At 40.7% G+C, this 18,459-nt stretch overlaps 1 protein-coding gene across 45 annotated transcripts in view; it reads left to right on the top strand.

Annotated features, from left to right (window-relative positions):
• Window positions 1-18,459, top strand: part of LOC136448422 (sorbin and SH3 domain-containing protein 1-like) — an 86,768-nt gene that overhangs the window by 32,381 nt on the left and 35,928 nt on the right. For 36 of the 45 annotated variants that reach the window (XM_066447951.1, XM_066447944.1, XM_066447967.1 and 33 more), the window contains exons 2-11: window positions 1,281-1,432; window positions 2,803-2,873; window positions 4,880-4,975; window positions 6,182-6,304; window positions 8,871-9,839; window positions 11,757-12,062; window positions 13,073-13,263; window positions 14,801-15,277; window positions 15,886-16,093; window positions 17,903-17,950. In XM_066447951.1, the coding sequence (XP_066304048.1) occupies window positions 1,281-1,432; window positions 2,803-2,873; window positions 4,880-4,975; window positions 6,182-6,304; window positions 8,871-9,839; window positions 11,757-12,062; window positions 13,073-13,263; window positions 14,801-15,277; window positions 15,886-16,093; window positions 17,903-17,950 (2,641 nt within the window). The remainder of the gene's footprint in view (window positions 1-1,280; window positions 1,433-2,802; window positions 2,874-4,879; window positions 4,976-6,181; window positions 6,305-8,870; window positions 9,840-11,756; window positions 12,063-13,072; window positions 13,264-14,800; window positions 15,278-15,885; window positions 16,094-17,902; window positions 17,951-18,459) is intronic. The other 9 variants (XM_066447926.1, XM_066447930.1, XM_066447940.1 and 6 more) reach the window with 9 other exon arrangements.

Raw genomic sequence — 18,459 nt, 5'->3', positions numbered from 1 at the left:
GCTGTTTAGACTGAATCTTCCTGAATGATGGGGGGGGGAGGAATCTTTTTCTCTCAGGTTTCATGTTTTGTCCTTGTAACAATTAGATATGGAACACATCATATAGTCTAAATTTGTGTTCTGAATTTATTCTCTATCAAAATGACCTGCATCCTACTAAATTACAGTTAACATTTGCGCGTGAAACAGGGATTACATAATTAATGACACACTTCATGATGTTACATGTACGAGCAATATAGCCTTGTAACATTGCAATCCATTTCATAGGAATATTGTCATATGGTCATACAAATGTAGTCTTCTGTTTTTTTATTAAGTCACTCCTCCCATTTCAGCTCTCATGTAATCGTACTTAAACGATGTCTACTACATACATATTGGAAAGGTCAATGAAATGAATGATGTAAGAAAACTATTCCTTTCAGAATGGAAGCAGATATAACCTTAGGTTTTGTTGAATTGATAATGGATGTGTTTGGTCCTCCCAGTGACATCTTCCATTGTCTCCTAATGCCTAATCGGGAAATAGAGTCGATGATGGCCCTGGTTACCATGGTTATTGCCATGGCAACCAATTTCATCGGAGCATTACCAGCTGTCACAACTATTATTATCTTATCATAGGTATAGTAATCACTTAACTGTACTCACCACGGCACTTGGGAAATGATTTTCCTTTCAATGTTGTTTGGGTAGTCAGAATCGTAGCTCATATCGTCCATCATTTTATTGTTGGCATACAGTATGTCAGCTGAGATTTAGGAGTTGTTTATTGCCCGGAGACTAAATGAATGTAAATCTCTTGAAATGTAGTGGTCTCATCAATTTGCAAAATTAATGTGATATTTGTCGAAAATTCAAGTGGGATTTTTCCGTTCGTACATCTATTTTATGTTCTTTTTGTGTGTGTTAGATGGTAACATTGTTGTGGTTGTTCATGCAACTATAGTGATGCCTTTTTTCCAAGCTCTATGATATGTAGGAAGAATTATGTTGTATATTGTTTTTCATTCCATGTGATTTAGATTCTGTTTAGCCTTGATTACGTATATTCAGTGTAAGACTTGCAAAAGTAGACAAGCTTCTTTCAAATTTACCTTTACTCTCTTACTAGTCTAGTAGAAATATGGTAGGTAATGACCTAACCAATTAAGGTACCTAGGTACAGAAAACATGTTTCACCTTCTCTAACCTCCTTTGACACTTCTAGGTTGGTGGGTCCTCTTTCAAATTTCCATCTCCATGTATAATTAATGTCTGCTGTACCCTCTCTACAGATCAACCCCAATAGCAAGGCAGCCACCGCTGGCGTGGGAGAGGGGGACGTCGTCGAGAAAATCAACGGCTTTAACGTCCAGGGGGCGGACCTACAGCACGCGCAACTGCTGGTCAAGAATGCTGGGAAGCGCCTGGAGTTGCACTTGAAGAGGTGAGGATATTGTGCACACTTGAACTTTGGGTCACCACTAACAAAATGGTACATTTCAAAATGTAGAGGGTAATGCTGACCTCACAGACTGTTATGAGAGTCTGCATGGGGGTTGCCGACCATGGTTTACGCTGAATTCAGAAAAAATAACTATGTATTGCACTGAAATCAAGAAAAGCAATTACGCGAAATTTGGTTGCCTCTCTGCAAACTACCTGAATTTATGACAGCTTTCCCTACAAATTGAGGGAAATAGAAATAGGCTGCCTATGCCTCACAGTAAAAGAACATGCAGACCCTCTGTTATAAAGAGGATTATTGTGATTGTAGCACAAAGTGTTCTGTAGTGCACATGTGTTCCCCACTGGCTGGGTGCCAGCATGGGTGGATAAGGACTGACTTTTAGGTAACTGACATTTAAATTCTGTCTGCTGTACAGAGGACGTATTGTAATCTTCCAAAGATCAAAATAACCTTGCAACACCAAGGCCATGTACATTTATGTATAGAATTTAGGCGTTTGTTTTGTAGAATGTCTTAGAACAGATAGCTCTTATAGGTGAGAGGACTTTGAACTATGTAATCCAGGATATTATTGTGGTTGTATGTAAAATAGTCAGCATTGTTGGAATTCTTGCTATTGTTCTCAAGAATGTAAATGTCCCGAGGTCATAGTGATTACATTTTCATCTTTTGGGATGCGACAGATTTGATAATTCAATTATGCCAGAAGACTGGTCATCAGGATTGTGTGTAAATATTTGCAGCGTGATCATACATATAGTATACAGTGTTGCAAGATTGCTGAACAGTACAGCTATATGTAAGTCGTTCATACTAGTCGTTAGGGGTGGATACCGGTTCGGCTTAATAAGGTCCAAGTCCAAGTTTAGGTCCAGAGATTTAGCTTCAGGTCCGGACCTGAACCTGGACCTGATCCTGTCCAGTTGATGTTTTGTTTTATTAGACCAATATTAAGCATAGAGAATTAATACTTGCATGCACAACTATAAAAGTTTCTTGGGGAGAAGACTTTCAAGATAAACCAGTGTTTGATATTTGAATGTAGTACTTATTTTAAATGCCTTTTTTGTCAGAGGGGAGACTCAAAACACTTTTTATCAAACAAAATAGAAAAATATATTTTGTACTTTGTTCAGTTTTTTTTGGACTCAGGTTTTTGGCTTTAGGTTTTTTGGACTCAGTTCTTGGATGTTATAAAGGTCCGAATCAGGTCCAGCGAACCGGTATCCACCCCTACTAGTCGTGATAACATTATACCTGTATCAAGTATTTATGATGTTTTTCACCAGGTAAGGATGTTCTAGTTCAGGTGTAATTAATTGAACGTTCCCTTCCATTCCTAACAGGTCAGAAGTGAACAACAGAATTCCAAACGGGCCGCAAAGGAGAAATAGAGAGATGGAAAATTCAACACCAGGTATTTTCCCCCACCCCTCTCAGCCCCTTTCACACCCCCACCCCGTCCCCCCTCAGTCACTGTCACTTTTCATTCTGTCCAAATAAAAACAAAAACTTGCCCACATTTGCCTTACAGAAATTTCATGTCTCAGAAACATATTCTGCTAGTTTGCCCTGGGTTCTCTTGTGCCAGTTTTCATGTGCTTCAAATTTCTGTCAGTGCAGAATGATGACTAAGTTTTGTATCCTTCCCCAAAATGGCTGTGCTGTTTGCATATTCTACATTTGTGTGATGTGGCAAGGTGCTCTAGACCTGATGCACATGCTGTTAAAGACCATGTTTTGAATGTTCAATACATTTTTTGTTTTTGTTATGCATATCTGTGGTTTGCTTGTTTGTTATTTTTTGTTTGTGTGTTCCTAAAACAGCTATGCTTGTTGAATATGTTTATGTTGGCTAACCCTCTATGTCTTTTCTCTGAATAATCACAAAAAAATAAAACAAAAGATTGTAGTGTCAGAAGACAATGTCTATTAAACCAGTTTGAAGCAGCACACCGATGTATCACATTAGTGTTTAACCCCAGAGATTTAGACAGAAGTGCATATTAAGTATAATGTAGCTTAGATGTAAACATTTTGGCGACGCCTCAGGGGCGAGCCTAATGGTATAGTAGTATTTGGAATGTAAGGAACTAAATTTCTGTCAATTACAGGTTACCAAGGAAACCAGAAGACGTTCTATTCTAGTGTAGCGCTGGTTCCAATAAAAGGCCGGTAACAGATTTAATTAGCATGACAAAGTTAGACCTCCAAAGAACGAAACATTGCTTGGTCAAGTTTGAAACCTGATGGTTTAAAAGTGACGATTCCATGTAAATCTTTCATCATTCCCTAACTTAATATCAAGCATAAACTAATAAATCATCCAGAATAATACATGACATTTCATCAGTGAATGAATCATTGATTGAGTCACAATAATATTCATGAGTGAAACCGTTTGTGTATAATGCAGTCATTCAGAGTGGAGTGAATTGTTGTCTTCAATGGAAGTCTGAGTGCTTGATTTCTAACCATCTACAACAAGACCTATAACTTCAAGTTAGTAACTAAGACCACTTGAAATGTGTCTACTTCATACATGCATTTTGTCAGTTAATCTTCCAACCTAATTTCATTCATAGCTTGAGCTTGTGGGTTTGCCTTTTAAGGTGTAAATTGTCCTGTTCTTTGACTCAAAGATTATTAACCTCCTGAGTAGGAGAAAAGTGAAGTGCAGCATGGAAATTTACTGTGTATGCCCACAAAACAGTATGGTCAGTTGGCATGATGTGTTACATGTACTGTCATTCTAGATCTGTATAATGCATATATGCAGCCCGAAGCGTGTATTGCCAGTGGCATTATTAAGTCTCTCTGCATATTGCAGCATAATATCAGTTCTCTATGTTTGTTGTTACAATCATTTTTGCTTTAGAGGTGCACTGTTATTCAAGAAAGACTTAGAGGTAGACAACATAGAGTTGTGGTGAATAAATAGATAATTATATTTTGTTAGGAAGTAATGCTTAAATCAACTTGAAGATGATACTTGACATAAGATGAGCATATTCTATAAATAAATACAGCCCTGAAATGTTGTACCACAATTTTTTGTCTGTGTGCGACTTAAGCAGAACGTAAACAGATGTTGAGCTATTAGTTATCTAGTTCATGGTTAAAAGCATGATGGTCAGGGGCTTAAAGAAGCCATGAGTACCAGGTCTTGGATACATAATTTGCAGCTTTCATTTTTCGGCCTAATACAAATTTTGCAACATTTGATAGCATTGTGAAGTTCCAAGTTTCTGTGACGGACAGCACTCCCTGATTTTCCTTTTTGGTTATAACCAGGCTATGAGTTTAGAAATCCTTCACTCTGCATTCAACACTCGCAATGCTTTAGCTAATAGTGACGCAGTTTAATCCTAATTGCAAAAGCTGTGAGAATAATAGACCGTGTCCTTCCGATATCACGTCTAGCAGGCTACAGAGTGAACACCTACAATATCAAAGACATGTCCAAGACTACAAGTACAACACGATGGGCACAGAAATGGGAAAGTCAGAAAAGTCAAGGTCAGTCTGCAGCAAAGCAAGCCTCCAATTCAAGTACACAGACACTCTCGGTGTGAAGACACCATAAAACTATACTGTGGGGGATGGAGTGAGAAAGCTGCAAGCAAATTAAGTAGGTATTCTTTGTGAGGAGAGCTATAAATGGAAAAGATGTTTAATAATAGTTACTGTAACACACTGATATTTGAAAAGAAATTAACTGTTGAATGTATAACAATTTAACAACAGAAAAAAATGCAAAAATGAGTATTTCTAAGAGAGATATCTCTTCCATCCCCCACAATTTGTCATCAGAAGGTGTGAAGAGTCCATCTTTTTTTTAAACATAGAATTTAGTAAACATTTACACGTATTGCCCACGAGACCGAAAATCCATTATTTTCCAACGTTTAAAACCAAACAGTCTCTGACCAAATATACAACTGCAGGCAAGTCTTGACAGCAATAATTTGTTGTTAAATTTTGTTTATTTGCCTTGTTTTGGTGCAGAGACAGTGAAATTTGAGATTGTTATTGTTATGATTCGAAACCCTTGCACTTCAATTGGAGGCTTCCAAATAACTCGAGTCAACTGCCAAAAAATAGTGCGTAGTAATAGATCTGCCATTCAGACCATAGCATGAACACACTGTAACAGTTGTTCCTATGGTCAGCTACGTACGTGTAGTCAGCATTGAGGTAAATCTTACTAAGCTGATCTAGAGTTGACTGTGAGCTATAGCCACATGTCATGAATAGATCCGCTGCAGAGTAGACACCACAACGTCTATGTAGGTTGCCTAATCTGTCCATCCCAGGCAGTAACTGTGTAACAAATCCCTGCTTGTAGATCTGCTTGCTTTGGGGCCCTACATTGTACATGTAGTTTGGTGTCCCTTTGCATCCATTGAGAGTGGCTGAATATTGAGAATTGCAGGCTGCCAATATTGGAGATAGCTGTAATTGTAGTACTGAGCAATAGCATGGTTGGATATTAGATGGACTGTGATACGAGACAGTTAAGACGGCATGGCAGTGCAATTCGTCAGGTTGTTCTAGCTGCTCGAAGGTAGTTTTGCCAGATGCCCCCCTCCCCGCTGCCCCAAACTGCATCTAGACCCGTAGATCAGTGTGCAATTTTGACCGATTCTCACATGCAAGTACGTCTGCATGTGGACCATGGTGCCGACAATGTCTCCATCGGTGTTGTTGCCTCTTGTGGAATAGATGGCAGTTGGAAATCGGTGAAAACTTCGGGCCCTCCGCCGCCGCCACCAGCGCCTCCAACAAGGTCGAAGGTCACTCCTCCTCCCCCTCCCACTCGTGCATCTTCTAAAGCAAGTAAAGCAGGTATAAACTGACTTTATTCCTTGAGCTGAACAAAATTTTTGTACAACTGTGGCAGCCGGAAATTGAGTAGTAGAGGCTTTCATTTGTGGATAATTTACAAATTCGGAACGCATAGTTTTAGCATAATGGTAGTACAATCCATGGTGGTACAATGTAGGTGGGTTTAAGGTTTAGAGCATATAATGTAATTTGTCAGCAGCATTTTGTGCACATCTATGAGGTGAGTGCAGTGAGATAGAAAATAGAAGGTACATGTCACAGATTGTGGATGTCAAACTTTGACTCATGCCACAACAATTGTACATTCATACACAATTATATTTAACTAGTTTACATTTTGTACTGTGTAGTTCGAATTCACCAGAATTTCTTCATGATTGGTTGAATTTTTTATTACATAGCTCATATTATGAATTATACCCAACTTGCACCGCTTACTCAAGCATTCCAGTGTGGAGGTTTAACTTACTACATGAATTATCCAAGAATTTTTAACATCTCGAATCTGTAGAAGTGATGCATACTACAGTCTAGGACAGATTTGTTTGGGTTTGCCTATATATGTTATCACTGGTAGTCTTTCCAGTGACCTCTTAGTCATGTCAACTACTTGACAATGTGTTAGGTCAGTACATGTTGTTTGTTCCATGTTTAGCAGGAAGAATACTTGCTACGGCTGCCATCTGTCAATAGAAACACACAGATAAACGACACGTACAAATTGCTTGTTTAGAGGCCCCCAAAATAGAGCTGGCATGGGATGCTTGTGTCAACTTGCAGATAGAGGTTGCTAGGAACAGTAATGCTGAGAGACAGCATTCAGGTCTGTGGGGGGAAATCTTTACTTAAATTGTGAATAACATTTATGAAGTCCAGGAAACAAAATTTTTAAAGTAACAAACTTTTTTAAGTTTTTAGTTTTTTTTTTTTTTTTTTTGTTCGTCACGGCACTTTATTAAATGTCACAGAATATTTTACAATGTGTGGCTTATATTAAATTTCTTACAGAACATTCTGATTTGAAGACTTTCAAAATTGTGTGCGGATCTAGATACAATGAGTTGGAAGTTGTCATTGTAGACTTATATTTCACAATAGATAATTTTGCAACTAACAGGAGTTCATTAATATACCGTTTAATATAAAGTTTTTAGTTAATCGAATGAGAAACACTGTTTACAGCGTGTTGGAGGGTACATGATGCAGACATTTTGAGTTCCAGCTATTCCTTTGTAGACTTAAAAAGGAGGCTGTGTGGAAATCCAATCTGCAGAAAACGGATAAAAGCTAAGATAAGGAAATGAATAACGGGTCCATATGAATATGATCCCTGGTAGATTTGAACATGGATGGGTCCGTGGTTTATTTGGCCTGCCATAGCATGCTGCACTTAAAATAGAAGGCCACAGATATTTACTCACGGAGAGAAATGAGCTTTACAGATGTGGACCAATTCCTGCCCTCCTATTTAAGAGATCAGATACTCGAATAACGTATCAACCCTGGTCCGGGCAACAAGGACTTCTGATCTCGGTATGTCAGAAGCATTTTGTATATTTTCTGTTATCATTTGGTACACGATAAATGCATTTATGTGGCTCATAGCTGTCCGGATTGTCAGCCCTATATCAGCTGAGGTTGTTGTGTTCTTAGTGGATCTTGAGCATCTGGTTCAGTCTTGTCCCATTGGGAAAGGTTGCTACTACAGTATCATACATTGAATAACTTTGTGATGGGTTTTTGTACTATAGCAGTCACATGGATTTTACTTAGTTGTCGGGGGGGGAAGGGAATTTGCATATTAGTATGCATGTTAACCCTTTTCCTGCTACAGGCTCCCCCATGTGCTAAGTGTGTTTTGTTTGTAGCACAGGTCAGCAGTGGGGGGTGGTGAGTGTGAATTTATGTGTTCACTAACATTGCTGTTTCAGCACCACGGTCAGTAACAGTGTGGCTTTCTTTCAGATTCTGATGCAGCTGTGGGGAAATCCTGTTCTAACATGTTTTTATGATTGATTCCATGTTGTATTTTTATATATGTAATATATCTGTATGATATATAGAGGGAGTCCATGAGATATAGATGCAAATTATGATATAATGAATACCTTTTTTTCTTTTCAATAAGTCAGCAAATCTTTGCAGTGCACAATCACAAACCTTAATAACCCTGCCACACTCTCATTGAATGGGTAGCCTTACTCTTACCAAGGCACGTTGTATCATAATTAGATACAAATGTCAAACTACCATGATACAGATCAGGGAAGTAACAGTGGCTAGCATGGTTTAATAAGGTTATCTTCAGCAGCAATAAAAACTTTCAGTTACTAATAGACAAAAACAGCAAAACATTGAGTGATATCTACTCTTCATAGCCACTTAAAGGGTATTAAGAATTAGTGAAGGAAGACACTTGGTGGCATCAAGGAAAGTGGATAAACAGCTGGTGTCCATGTCTTGTGTCTGTCCCTTGGTCTGTCTGCGGTGGAGGGTAAGTGGTCCACAGTCCGTACACAGTTCCCACGTTGACTCAGCCTGTTCCCTACCCTTACCACACCCGCAGGTGACCTGCACTGGAGCTGGGGCAGTCTTTACGCAGGTGGGGATGAAACCTCCTCCTCACAGTCCCACGGACCTCCCCAAACACAACCTCCCCAGTATGACGTTGCTCATACCTATCCCACAGTACACCACAACACTAACCACCACCGGGATCGCAGTTTTGAGGATAAACCACAATCACTACCACCGGTAGGTGTGAACTACATACCAGCAGAGAGAGATCTACATCAGACCAATGTCCAGCCTCCCATGGAAGATGCAGCCGTTCCAGAGAGGCCACTTTTTCGAGCAACATACCTGGAACCAATGGATGATGAATATGAAGAGGCTGGATATGGAAGGAGGGATGAAATGGGGAGCAAAAGAGGGGAGGAATACAGCCCAAGGAGGGCGACATCTTCCAGCAGAGCCTTGCTGCGAGCCCGGTACGGAGATGCTGCTCCACGGTACAAGACGCCTGCTGAAAGATACGCGAAACACTGGAACGAGAGGTATGGGGCAGCTGTATCCAGTCATGATACGCAGCCTGATGTAAGCCGCAGTGTGCCAGTGGAAGAACCCTATACCACCCCTTACTCTACAGGATCCAGGAATGACCAGTATTACCATCGTCCTATTCAAAGGGACAGTGTTGATGATAAGAGAGGCCAGGTAACGGAAGAGTCGTCACAGCTTTCACAGCAACCCGACAACCCTGTCCCACTAAAATCTCTGCACCAAGCGAGGCGTGTAGAAGTCCGAACTGACGATGACTTTGCCCAAGAGTCGTTGTCACCAGCATCCCGTGAAGTCGTGGAAGTCTTCAATCCCTACGCTGACAGCGATCAGCGCTACTACAGCCTGCCGGATTCCCTTCATTTCAAGCCAATTGAAGCTGAAATACAGCCACAAGAAAAGCAGCCTCAAGAAAATATGTTTTCGGCAACCGCTGAGGCCAAGAAACTTCAGAGAAGGCGGTCACAAAAAGCGGGTAAGATTACAGGACCTCTCGGTCAAGCAAAAGTGGGTTTTAAGGTACGAAATATTATGTCTTTTACCTGATGGGATATAAGGTCTAAGAGTAAAAACATTACCGTGCACCCGGTAAGACTATAAACTTTTCTGATAAAGGTACTAAACATTGCTGGGCATTGACTGTAAGGAATATTTGAACTGAAGAACACACTGTTCTTATTTTGATACAGACAATACCAATATATTGTATATGATTTATACTGTTAATCAAAAGATATCCTTTCTATTGGCTGATCATAGTTAGCATTTTGTATGCTCTCTGGCACATTTTGAAATCTGTCTTTCTGTAATGCTTCATTTGACCTTTTCCTTTGCATGCACATCAGGGAGAACCTACATACACAGCCGGCCTGTTTCCATGGCAACATTCATACGCAACAACAGACCAAGCCATGGCCAGGCCATGTTCCGAAAAAGGCACAGCTGGCATGTCGCTTTGCAGCATGAGCCTAGAGGTTATCATTGCTTTGATAAAAAAGTCCTTTCTGTTGTCCTCTAAAATGATGACAAAATTTTATTCGAATCATGTCCGCATAGAAATCATTTGAACGATCCTTTTCTATTCAACAAAATGTTTCTTCAGTGTTCTATGATTTTGAAAATCACACATGCTTCTAATCAGCATTGAGTAATCATCGAATCAGTCACAAATTTACAACAATGATTACAACAGCTATTTGCCTGGAATTCTGTTGTCACATTGATACTTGACTTGTTGTTGTACACAGCCTATTTATGACATGTTAGTTCTTTAGTATCTATAATCTATCAAGTTGTCTTCTCATCTATCTCTGGTGGTGCTTCGGGAAAGTACAGGGCTCTGTGTACTGACTCTTCATTTCAACCTTTACCGATCGATGATTAAAACTTTGGCTTATTTTTAAGCTCCTACATCTGTCTAGCTGGCTGAGCTACAACAGTCATTGTCATTTATATATTATAGTCTTTCCTATACATTCAAAAGGCAAAACAGATATATTTTCCCTATTTTGCAACATCTTGCAATCTCTGGGTTAACTTTTCAACTCTGGCCTGGAGACTAGTAACTTTTATGCCTTCTATTGTTCAATTTTTTTTTCTCATACTCAACTGTTTACACTATGATAAGCAATGTACATTGCCTCTTAGTGTGTTTTGTGCTATCTTTTTCAATGGGCCCAAGTTCGATTCCCTTCTGCATTCAACATTGAACATTTAGTTGAGAAGAATCTTTATCTCAAATATTATCATGATGCTTCGGAGGTATTGAATTAATATACAATTTGTCATGTACAATAATAGTACAATGTATTATCCGTGAAATCACTGGTTGAAAGCGATGTCATTTTGTTGTAACTCTAAGTTTTAACTTCACCGTAACACATAATGCCCTTCATAGTAATCATACATGTACATGTAGCTGTCTCTCTGTTGAGAAGGATGGAAGGTATGCCCAGTGTTGTGTTAGTGTCAGTCATATCATCACCACCATGCTGTCTGCCCATACCGTTGGTTTTATCGCTGTCTCGTGTTGTGGGTACAAGTTTCCCTGTGGTTCCAAAGGTTACATTCCTCTCTGTGTAATAAACTTAATGTACATCTTATTTATTCAGGCATCATATCTGACTTGTTCTATTTATTGAGAGCTGTACTCTCAATAGAAATGTACTGGCACTGATGGTTCTGCATTCATGTGTACATGTATGTATAACTGTTAAGTTTTATAAGGTAAACGAAGAGTTTACTGCCTTCTCACATTACACAGCTGTCCATATATGGTGACCTACCAGCCTTACCTCTTTAGACACTGGTAGATCACTGTTAGATGCTGCTGTTTATATTTAGTTTCAGCCTTGTTTTGACTGAGCGTCTGATGATGTCTTCGCTATTCCAGAGTCGCCGACCAGCCCCGTTGCTAAGGGGTACGGGTCGGTTACTATGATAGCAGGAAAAATGCAGCAGACCGGAGGGTCGGCCGGAAAGTCTCCAAAAGGAAAAGTTTCAAGTGTTGACAAGCCTACCTCAGGCCAGGTTCCGAGAGTGAAACAGCGGGAAAGGTCGCCAGCGAAAACAGAGCAAAGAAACGCGCCGAAGAGACCGGAAACGGTTGAAGTAGAGGATGTGGCGGAAGAGAAGATGAGTCTTAGGATGAGAGCTCCCTCGCCCACATTCAATGCCATCAGGGCCTCACCTACTCCAGGTAAGGTAGCTGTTAGGTCAGAAAGTGCAGTATAGAAAGCATACACAATGCCATGTATGTGTGTCTTAAAGTTAAGTCATTTAACTGTTTAATTTGTTAAAGCATGCAAGATCTCTGGCAATTTTGCTGTCAACTCAATTGCTCAGTTTGACATTCTATGGGCAAGCAAGTTGTTTACCCTCATGCAGAATGTTGCGGCACAGTACGATTCCGAAAACCATATGGATCCTGATACATCAGGCACAATTACGTCTTACATTTTGCAGGTTGTGTGAAGCCAGCTTAGTGACAGGTGTCTTAGTCATTGGTATTTGACCGGTTTGGTCTTTGGAATGATGCGGTCCAAGGAATTCTTGGCAGAGTCTTTCCAGTTTTGGGTATAGACATGTTACATGATACCTACCTTTCAAATCACAGAAGAAAAAAATATGGCGGTTTGAATCCTTCTGTTCCAAAATCATGGTCCTTAGATCTACGTTATTCTGGCCAATTGCCCAGAGTGGTTGTTTTGAAATTCTGCAGCTAACTGCATTTGATACCGGGCCTGAGTAGTTGCCAAGTTTTTGGCTGGATGATGTGAAAGGGGAGACTGCTGGGTTGGGTTGGGTCTCCAGTAATCCGTTACATCTCAGCGGGACATCCCTGTCTTTTTGGAAAGGCTGCTGTCACGAGACGTAATCAGTGGGCTGGGAGAGAAGAGAAGGATATTGAGCTATATCGGTCTGTATCTATTTTTGACGTGGTCAAGAGATTGTGAGACAATTATCCGCGTTGTGACAGATGTCTTCCATGTTTGGTTTTCAACCAATGGAAAATCATCATGGCAAAGTCTTTATCAACATGTCAGTGCAACCTTCCTATTATTATTATACGTTATTGTTTATTTGATGTACAGATTGGAATGTTGGTGTTGTCAGATGGCAAAGATAGTTTTTTTTTAATGAAATAAAAAGTTAGCAATGATTGTTGATTTGATGTGACTGACATGACATTGTGTGTCCATTTGGCAGGAGTGTGGTCCCCGACCAGCCCGACCCCGCCCTTGGAGGCGGAGGGCGACACACTCTTGGCTGACGAGGTCAACCTGAAGAACCAACCGCACACCTGGAGTCCCTCCAACGTGCCCCCCTCCCCCACCGCCGCGCGCAGGGGCCACAAGAGTATCCGGGTGGACCTGAAGGGGCCACAGAACCGGCCTCAGGTAGGAACATTAACTTTGCTTCTACATCAGGACTCCAGGACCCGGCTCTCCATCATGGGATGGAAATGTGCTTGTTTGGACGGACAGAAATGTCACCCCATTTTCCAAAAAAATTGAACTTCATGACATGAGATTGATGAAAATTTATTTTCGTAAGCTTAAAATCATGACAGAATAATAATCTGATTCAACAACCAAAATTAACAACATGGTTCCTGAACAATGAGTCAAACAGAAAAGAATTAAAAGCTGGAGACAGCATTGCTTCATACTGGCCTGACTCGCTTGAAGTGATCACCATCTGGTAGACAGGGGGCTATAGCATAAGCAGTAGTCCCTAGAGCCTGTAGACTGTCAGGAAGACATTAACTTCACACTGTCTAATATCTGTAATTGGAACTGTTACAGTCTTACTACCAGTAGTATGTACATTTTTGTACCACAGTTGCTACCATAACTGTAACAATTTTCTACAGAAAGGTGCTTTGTGGGTGACAGTATAAAAGACTGGAGTCTCTAGACTTTTCTTTCAACTGTACCACAGGTTTGTGATAGAAAGTTGGGAACATTCCTTGGACCGTCAATTGAAACCCTAGCAAACCTAGGTCAGATAATCTCTTGGCCCCTACTGCCAAAGTCCAGAAGATGTGTTTAAATCGTCAATGTTAACAAACGTTGGTCTACTAATCCCACTGGTGAAAGACGCCCAAGTCCTCTTCTTTCTGCTGTCGACCTCACTTTAACCAACCTTGTTTTTAGATCCTGCAACTTCAAGAAAAATCACATGTAGCCGTAGCCAAAGCATGTCAATTGTCGGAGGAAACAGTTGGGAACATTTTCAGCTGGATATAATGCAGCGTACGTTGCCACTTCTGCTGTTGTACATGTCCATCAGTTTTCCAAACCTTTATTGATGTTTTGACATGTCAGTCTCTGTAGCAGACCAGGAGGGACATGTCAACTGTCTGCCAGTGGACAACATGTTTTCTGACAATCCTTGTGCCGGATGGAATCTGGTGTTTTCAAAACTGAAGATGGGATTCATGCTTAAGTTGTCTGTCTGTCCCACTTGATTGATTATTCCCCAACAATTACAGACTCTTGAAATTCTTCAGGATTGTAGAGCCAGTCAGTATTACCCTGAGGAAGGTGACAGAAATGAAACGTTGGGTTTGAATAAAACATGTGTACTGAAATGCACAGGGCGAGTAGTACAGTCTCCTGGGAATCGAACCCTGGTGGATGATCAAACCCGGGCCAGCCAGCACACAAACCCAATGCACTTACCACTAGGCTAAAAGGCCCAGACCAGTTAGACTGGTCATTAAGTGGAGCTTGAACCACAATGTTCCAGTACCGTACAAAGAACTTTGTCGCCCTGAAACAGATCTTAATTTCTTCATTTGTTTCAGTCAAGTACAGCAATCATTCAACAATCTAATCTGCATAATGCTGAGTTAATCCTCCTCAGTGTCAGTCTGCTCTGCCCGTTGTTCATTCACCAATCGCCTTCTTTTCTCACTCCTTCATCCCGCAGGGCCCACCCCCTCCGACTCCGGAGGAGAGTTACCTCTGGAAGCCCGCTGGCGGTAGCACCAGTAGCACCCCTCCTTCCACGTCTTGGCGCTCCCCCTCCCCTTCTGTGTCCCGTAGGTCCCCAGTCCCCGCCCCTGTTGCTCAGACCTCTGCTTCCTACCGGGTCGACAATGCCCCCAAGACAACGTCCTCTCCTATCCCATGGCGGGCGTCGCGCTCCCGTTCTCCCTCGCCGAATCGCCCAGAAGTCAACGGTCCCAGCGAGCAGTTCAATGAAGCTCGTGCCTCCCCTGTTAGGATCAATTCCCCCTCTGGAAAGCTCATATCAGTAGAAGGAAGACTTGTAACCCCGGTAGCTAGCAGACCCCCCAGAGTTCTCTCTCCACTTGTGTCCCCAAAAGAGCCCCCTGCCAGACCGGCCAGAAGTGCAGCAGCTGATGTTGTTCAGAAAGCCATATCACCACGCTTGAAGAAAGCGGTACCTACCCTATCCTTGGCTCATCTCATTTTTCCTTGTAATGCATTAGCATGATATTCAATCATGTACTTGTTGGTGGCCTGTATCCTTGCAATCCTATTTCTTGTCCCATTCTTAACATGTGCATACAATGTCATGTACTTCAAGTTTTTCTGCTTATGGAGACATGCATCTTGGCATCTTGCTTCTGCTTGAATGAACTTAAGAAATTGTTTGGAGGCTGAAGATTGCTGATGGATGTAGAAACATCTTAAAATGATGATGTCATCTACTGACAGTATCGTTAATAGATCTAAGATAACTCCTGTATCCAAGCTTTGTTATTGCAGACAAAGTAAGATCCTTTGTGAGGAGTTCCCACTCAGAAATTTCCTGAGTAAAAAAAAAAGCTGTCTTTCACTGCAAAGGAGGAATGCATTGACCACAAATATTGAGAGAACTGCACTGAATGCATGCAGTTCCCATGTCAGGCTGGGACACCAGTCCTGTGATTAGCATGATGACCAATGAAATATCCAGAGCATTTAAGGTGAACATTAGCTAGTAGGACACATCAAGTGTCTTAAATGCAACATGATGCTCATCAGTTTTTCCCTTTGTTTCCACAGTCTCCTTCAGATTCCTCGGAAACCTCCTTGTCCCCAACGTCATCCATGGCTAAGAAAGCGACGCACAGCGCATCGGAGGTCAAGGTTCAAGTACAGCACGGGAGAGTCAATGGAGTGGAGAGGAGCCTCAGTCCAGAGTCCACCTCGTCACTGCCCAAAACAGAAAGTCCGACCACGACATTGCTAAAGCACCACAGGCTTCCGCCAGGTGGGCCCAGCCCTTCAGCGAATGATTCATGCACTGCTGGGGAACGTTCATGCACATTGTGTGGATGGTTCACTCTCGGAATGACAATGTTTCCTGCACTTTTGCATGTTTCATGCTGCAAAGATTTTTACAAATGGGCACACTGACATCAAATAACACTCAGTCTTACCATTGTTAAAAAGAAGTCATAACTACATAATCCATAATATTTCTGCTGAATTCCGAAGCTGTGTCTATTGACATTTTGCAATAACATGAATGACATTTTTCAGCAGCTCTCATGTATTAACCAACAAATCTTCCTTTCAGACGTTGCCTGTGTCAGTTTGTCAGATATAACCTTGTTCCAGTCATGTTTTGTGCAACTAGCACCTTGGATACCATCCCCGTGGTTCTACCATGCTCTGCTTATTAATGATAGTGTCTGTGTGACTTTGTATGCAGCAAATATTCTGCTGACAATACTCTTGTGCTTTGCGAGCGTCTTGTTATACATGTACAATGATTATCATACCATCATGTCCCCATTCTTAACTTGATTGATATCATCACCCTACATTTTGATGCACCATGATATTAATACTGCTAATTCCTTGGGTGTTAACGATACAGTACAATTATCATGGTTAATGTGCACATTATGGTTGATAATTTCATGCACTTGGGTCTTGATGATTTAATCTGGCATGCGTGCCTATGATATGTTAAGTCATTGTGGGTATGATGCAACTGCTGTACTTTGTACTGATAAACCAGTCAAGATGTCAGGAAGTTTGTCACAGATACATAACACGTCAGTGTCTACTAATACTATATACTAAGTAATAAAGGTATCAATGGTAAACTCAGCAAACACCAATGATAGACAATATGATAATGAGAAGTTCAGTGTCAATTATTGTAGAAAAACTGGTACTCAAAAGATCTGTTCAAATGTAGGCTAAAACTAGTAAAAGTGAATAAATCATAAATCTAAAGAACTGGGCAATCAGCTGTGGATGAACAATTTAAAAATGTTTAATGTAGTTGTTATTGATACCTAAATCATAAAGAGTAACTACCCTTTCTTCTAATAATCATAGATCTCTAAAGATTTCAAAGATCACAGTTTTCATAATTTTTGGGTTTTTGTTTTCTGACTTGATCTCTTGGCCACTTGTTCTCTCCCTATGTTTGTTTGTGTGTGCTCCTCACGACGCTCCTTACACTGTTTGTACAGACAAGAGGGAGGGTACGTGGATTAGTCTACCTGATACATCTTTGTTTCACTTCATCTTTATTTACATCTTCTCTGAGTGTCAGACAACGTTTCTGCCATGCCAAGGCAGTATAATTCATGTAACTCTTAGTAAGCATATGCCTTTAATTCTGAACCCTTAGGCCCTGTTTGTGTTAACACTGGGCAAAATCTATGAGAATCAATTCGCTTAAAAGGCCAATTCAAATCAAGCCGAATAGATTTTCCTGAATGTGAGCAGCCCAATTCGGGATTGATTCGCATTGATCCAATCCACCTCCCGGGGATGGATGGATTCAAACTGACCAGCAGTGTCCGCAATTTGGCTCAAGTGTGAACACAACTGAATTGATAGCTATTCGAATTGAATAGATTTGATGCAAATTGATTGGCATATATTTTGCTGATTGTAAACAGAACCTAAGTGTTCACTTAATGATATGTTCATATTAAGAAAGTGTGCTACATGTAGCTAAATGGTTAAGGCAATGAAAAAGTTGCCTGACACTCAGAGAAATTTTGATGATTTTCCATATATTTTATTGTTGACCTTGTTTCTGGTTTTCCCACAGAGAGACACACGGAGCATGTGCATGACAATGCCAACAAGCTTGCCTCAGGTCTTTACTCACTAATGTTGGATTGGCTTTGAGTTCATTATTTAGGAGCTTTTATTGTTATTCTTTCTCCCTGCGCATGCTTGCTGAACAGTAGCCTGCACAAAGGCTGTGTAATTCAAACAGAACCCCCATGAAAAATTGTTTCTTGAGGCAGATTTGAGGAAGAATACAAGGTATCTCAGCCAGACATTTCCACAACAAACATTTTGCCTTAAAATCATTCATCCTTCCAAGGGGAAAAAAATTACTATGCTCTATTGGCATGTCATGTTCGAAATGACATGGCTTCGTCAAGTGCAGGTTACTGTTATTGTGGCATGTATTTCATGTTGCTGCAACTGCTGATAGTGCTATTTATGATTTATTTTACTGCAATATGTAAACTGTTTAGTTTCTGTTACAGTATGCTGCTGTAGTGCATCAAGCCAAAAACATTTTGATATCAAATATCAGTCAGAGGGAAATCCTTTGGTCTTCATAACTAATTTACTTTTGGTCATCATGACATT

This window comes from Branchiostoma lanceolatum, chromosome 14 (genome assembly GCF_035083965.1).
Source record: "Branchiostoma lanceolatum isolate klBraLanc5 chromosome 14, klBraLanc5.hap2, whole genome shotgun sequence".
NCBI lineage: Eukaryota > Metazoa > Chordata > Leptocardii > Amphioxiformes > Branchiostomatidae > Branchiostoma > Branchiostoma lanceolatum.
This window is presented reverse-complemented; position numbering and strand designations above follow the sequence as displayed.